This window comes from Tachyglossus aculeatus, chromosome 3, assembly GCF_015852505.1.
Source record: "Tachyglossus aculeatus isolate mTacAcu1 chromosome 3, mTacAcu1.pri, whole genome shotgun sequence".
NCBI classification, from domain to species: domain Eukaryota; kingdom Metazoa; phylum Chordata; class Mammalia; order Monotremata; family Tachyglossidae; genus Tachyglossus; species Tachyglossus aculeatus.
The window spans coordinates 107,022,500-107,027,987 of record NC_052068.1 but is presented as its reverse complement, the minus strand read 5'-3'; the positions used below and the strand labels follow the sequence as shown (position 1 = coordinate 107,027,987).

At 45.1% G+C, this 5,488-nt stretch overlaps 1 protein-coding gene across 1 annotated transcript; it reads left to right on the top strand.

Moving 5' to 3' along the window:
* Positions 1–1,215: 1,215 nt before the first annotated feature.
* On the top strand, positions 1,216–4,928 carry LOC119925370 (olfactory receptor 14A16-like). The gene is made up of 3 exons (XM_038743448.1): positions 1,216–1,639; positions 1,685–1,856; positions 4,877–4,928. Exons 1-3 carry the CDS (start codon positions 1,216–1,218, stop codon positions 4,926–4,928), a joined length of 648 nt encoding a protein of 215 aa, XP_038599376.1.
* The last annotated feature ends 560 nt before the right edge of the window (positions 4,929–5,488 follow it).

Below are 5,488 nucleotides of genomic sequence, written 5' to 3'. Positions count from 1 at the left end.
CAGAGCATAAGGCCATGAACAGAATGCTATGAGACTGGAAGTAGGGTGAAGAGCAATGTTCCTAAAGGATACAGACACTAATGCTTAGATCAATCAACAAAGAAACAAATAGTGAGCACTTACTACGTGCAGAACACTGTACTAAGTGCTTGGAAAATTACAGCACAAATGACCACTTCGCTCAAAGACCTATACCACTTGTCATCTTAGGGACTTTGGGCAAATCACTTAACTTCTCTGTGCCTCAGTTACCTCATCTGTTAAAAAGGGGATTAAAACTGTGAGTCCCACGTGAAACAACCTGATTACCTTGCATCTACTCCAGTGCTTAGAACAGCACTTGGCACATAGTAATCACTTAACAAATACCATTTAAAAAATGAGCTAACATACTAGTTGGGGAGACAGACATTAAAATAAATTACAGGTAGATGAAGTGGCAACAAATAAAGATATGATATAAGTGCTTTGTGTCTGGAGCGTCGAGTGAGAAAGAACGTTCTCAAAGGGTACGGTAGTGATTCAAGTGTTTACATGACATAGAAGAGAAGGCCAAAGAGTGGGTAAATGAGAGTATAATCAGCGGAGGCTACTTGGAGGATGTGTGATATACTAGGGTTTTTGAAGATGATGTGCGTAGGAGTTCACTACAGTAGTTGCATGGCCTATTGGAAAGCCACGAGGCTGGGAGACAGAGGACCTCGGTTTTAACATGATTCTGCCATTTGCCTGATGGTTGATCTTAGCAAGTCATTTAACCTCTATGGGCCCCAGTTTCCTCACCTGTAAAATGGGGATTAAGAACTATTCTCCTTCCTACTTATATTGTGAGGTAATGTTTATCTTGTATCTCCCCAGCACTTAAAACTGTGTTTGGCATATAGTAAGTGCTTAACGTATACCGCAGTTATTATTTTTTACTGTTGTATCTGGGCCAAAATGCACTCCTGCCTCCTGTCACCCCATCACATTATGAATTTTCTTGAGATTGGCTATAGCTCTTCACCAGAAAACCCCCAACACTAATAGCAGACTCAGACGATTGGTATGTTGACTTTGCACCATTCTTCACTCTCACAGGCAGCTCATGAAATCTCCCAGACCATGTCTAACATCACGACGGTGAAAGAATTCCTCCTCTTGGGATTCTCCGACATCTGGGAGTTGCAGCTGATCCACCTTGGGATGTTCCTTCTGGTCTATCTGGCAGCCGTGATGGGGAATCTCCTCATCATTGCTGTAACCACCCTTGACCGGTACTTGCACATCCCCATGTACCTCTTCGTCAAGAACCTGCCCATCCTTGACCTCGGCTACATCTCCATCACAGTCCCCAAACCCATCTTCAATTCACTCACAAATATCAACTCCATCTCTCTACTGGGCTGCGCTGCCCAGGTATTCTCCGTCTTTTTATTCGGTAGATCAGAGTTGGCCCTGTTCATGGTGATGTTCCATGACTGCTATGTCACCATCTGCCGCCTTCTGCACTATGAGATAATCATGCCCCATGGGGCCTGTGTACGCATGTTGGCTGCCTCTTCGTTCAGAAACTGTTTGAATGCCATCATGTACACAGCCAACACCTTCTCTCTATCCTTCTGTGGTCCCAACACTGTCCACCAGTTCTACTGCGATGGTCTCCAGTTGCTAAGACTTGCATGTTCCACTGACCATGTCCTAGAAGATGTGAGTTTAGCCATCAGTATCTGCTTAAGTTTCCTCTGCTTCGTGCTCATCGTGGGTTCCTACGTCCGCATCTTATCAGCTGTGCCGAGGATGCCATCGGCGGAGGGCCACTACAAAGCCTTTTCCACCTGTCTGCCCCACCTGGTCGTTATCACTCTGTTCATCACGTCTGCCTTCTCTGCCTACCTAAAGCCAATATCAGACTCTCCCTCTGCTCTGGACCTGCTGGTGTCTGTGTTCTATGCTGTCGTGTCCCCTACCCTTAATGCCCTCATCTACAGCCTGAGGAACAGGGACATTAAGGCAGCGACAGGAAGGCTGCTATGGCCAAATCATTTCGCAAAGGAGAAACCATCTATCGGATAAAAGGTCCTTCTCCACGGACCGCCCTGACCATGGGTCTGGCTTAACCAGTCTTCATGCCAGAATGATTTTACCTCAGCATTGTCTGGAAAAACTAGTGTTAAAAGCACTGGACTGAGAATCAGAGGACCTGGATTTTAGTCCTGGGTCTGCCACTCTCTGCAGTGTGACATTGGAAAAGTCAGGAAAACTTTCTGTGCCTCTGTTTCCTTTTGTGTACAATGGGGATGAAATACCCATTCTCTCTCCTACTTTGAGGGCCTATGTGGGGTAAGGACTGTGTTTGAACCCACAAATGATACCTAATGCAGTGCTTGGCATATGATAAGCGCTTAACAGATATCACGATTATTAGTATCATTATGAAGCTTGAAATCTTGACCAGTGGGCATAAATGCTCCATGGAGGGGTCCGGGAAGAACACAGACTGCAATTCTTACGCACTCCATGCCTTACTACAGTGAAAGACATCTTTGTTTCACTTCTTCTTTCTTCTCTCCTTCCCCTGATTACACTGCCTCCCTCCCACTCCCCTCTTTTCCTTATTTTCCTCACAAACGAAGAGTGAGCAGTCGGTCTGAAGCACATATGGAGGGTTTAGTTAAAAACGGAAAGAATTCTGAAGACATGAGATGGAGTGCGAAAATCAGGAGTAGACTTTGTTCTGTTTGTTGTTGCTAGAATGTTAAGTCCTGGTGGGCAGATGACAAATCTCTACTTTCTGTTTACCTTTCCAAATGCTTCATACTGTGCATTGCAGCTACTGGAACCTCAATAAATACCATTCCCAATCAATCAATGATATTCATTAAGTGCTAACTGTGTGAGGAGCACTGTACCAAGTGCTTGGGAGAGTACAGTATAATAGCATCTGTTGACACAGTCCCTTGCCTCGGAAGGCTCACAGTCTTAGTGGAATGAATCAAATTAAGAGACTCCAACAGCTCTTACCCAGAAGAGAATTAAGCAATCATTAAGTGGTATTTATTGACTCCTTACTGTGTGCTGTACACTTTCTACTCATTTGGGAGGGTACAAAAAATATAGTTGGTAAACATGATCTCTGGTGTCTGACTCGCAGAACTCCATGGCAGTTTATTAATGACTTGTGATAGGATTGATCTCCTTGAGGTTAGGGGTCGTGTTTATGCACTCAGAACACATTATCCTATCTGGACATTGATAAACCAAACTATTCTCTCACTTCAATCGACCCTGCAATTTACCATCGCTCTGTGCTGAATTTTCTAGTATGAGGATATCCTAACTAGCTCAAATCAGCCACTATCCCCCCCATTACCCTACTGAGAATTTCATGTTACGGTGTGGTTTTTCAACTCCAGTCTGTCTGTCCAGGTGTGAAAGGGACAACTGTGTCATTTCTCTATTGTGCGAATGTTGTTGTCCTGCATTTATCTGTTTCTTGTTACTCTGTGCTACCCCTGGCTTCCTCAGGTTCAGGATCTGTGAAAAAGAGGAGAATCATGGGCTGTTTTCTGCAGAGACAACAGTGGTGTCTGCCCACCCCAGGTTCCAAAGAGTCCGACACCAAGAAGCTCTGCTACCATGGGGCATCCCCAGTTTGCCACAGCAGTTTGTTCCCTGTTCCCTCATATTCCCCTTTCCAAACTGCAGTCTGAGTTGAGCTCCTGAGACCTGGAGCACACACGGAGAACCATGCTGTCTGCTGTTATCAAGGGATTAATGAAGGGAGCCGGTCAGGGTGTTTTAGAAGGGAAAGGGAGAAGAGGAAAGGAGGACTAAGTCAGGGAAGGCCTCTTGGAGGAGATATGCAATCCTCCAATAAGGCTTTGAAGGTGGAGAGAGTAATTTACTGTCTGATATGAGGGGGAAGGGCATTCCAGGCCAGGAGTAGGGCAAAGTCAAGAAGTTCGTGTTGAAATAGATGACGTCAAGGTACAGTGAGAAGGTTAGCATCAAAGGAGTGACATGTGTGGGCTGGGTTGTAGTAGGGGAGTAGAAAAATCAAATAGGAGGGGGCTAGGTGATTGAATGCTTTAAAACGTATGTTGAGGAGTTTTTCCTTAATGTAAAGGTGGATAGGCAAACATTGGAGTTTCTTGAGGAGTGGGGCAACATGGACTAAACATTGCTGCAAAAACCTGATCTGAGGAGCGGAGTAAAGTATGTACTGGAGTGGGGAAAAACAGGAGGCTGGGAGGTCAGCAAGAAGGCTGATATAGTAATCAAGGCAGTGTAGGATAAGTGATTGGATTAATGTGGTAGCAGTTTGGATGGAGAGGAAAGGGCAGATTTTAGCAATATCGTGAAGATGGAATCGACATAATTTAGTGATGGATTGCAATATTTGGGTTGATTGAGATAGAGGAGTTAAGGATAATTCCAAGGTTTACTTGTCAATGAAGAGGGAATCGAAATACAGGCACAGTGATCCTTGAGAGGATTTGCATCTGGAAAATCTATGCATAGGAGCATGTCCTCATAAATCAATCATTCAATCAATCTATCAGTCTTACTAATGGACCATTTACTGTGGACAGAACACCGTACTAAGCATTGGAAGAGTACAATAGAATTAATAGACATGATCACCTACCCCAAGGGGCTTTCAGTCTGGTAGGGAAGGGTCATGGTTCCTCCTTGCCATGCTTTCGCCTGTCTTGTGTCCACTGGGTTGTTTTCAGGGTGCTGAAGTATCACGTTATTATGGTCAATCTGAGACTGAGGAAAAGGCAGAACCAATTCCTCCCTGGTTGTGCCCTGGGAATAGCCCCATCTCTGAAACCACTTGGCCTGCCCCACTGGCTCGGGTCTGAACCCTGGAGACTCTTTGGGACTTTAGCTCCCACTTCTGGAACTTTGCTGTGGACAAGGCTGTGCCAGCCACAGAATAGTCCAGCCCTTGTAAAGAATCTATGGTGCTTAAAATCAAAATTGTTTTACAGTTAGCAAAGCTGCACAAGATGCGATCGATGGCCTGCAGACCCACAGGATAAGGAGAGCAGCTGGGGCAATTAAGCACAAACCCACCCCAGGTTAGTGAATTCCTCCTGAAATGCATGGGGTTGATCAAGCACCCACTGCAAACATGATGCTAAATGCTGAGCTAAACACAAATTATCAGTAAGATGTGGGGAGTGGTCACCCTCTGGTCCTCAGGAGGGGAAATGAGGTTTTGATTGGGGAAGGCCTCTTGGAAGATATGTGATGCTTTAAGGTTGTAAGATAGGGAGAGTGATAGTCTACCAGATATGAACAGAGAAAGAGTCCCAAGCTAGAAGCAGGATGTAGGAAAGTGGTCAAAGGTGAGGTAGACAAGATCGAGGTACAATGAGTAGGTTGGCTTTAGAGAACTGAAGTGTGTGGCCTGGGTTGTAGTTAGTATTCAACCGAGTGAGATATGAAAGCCGGGGCCTACTGAGAATTTAAAAGCTGAGAGCAAGGCATATCTATT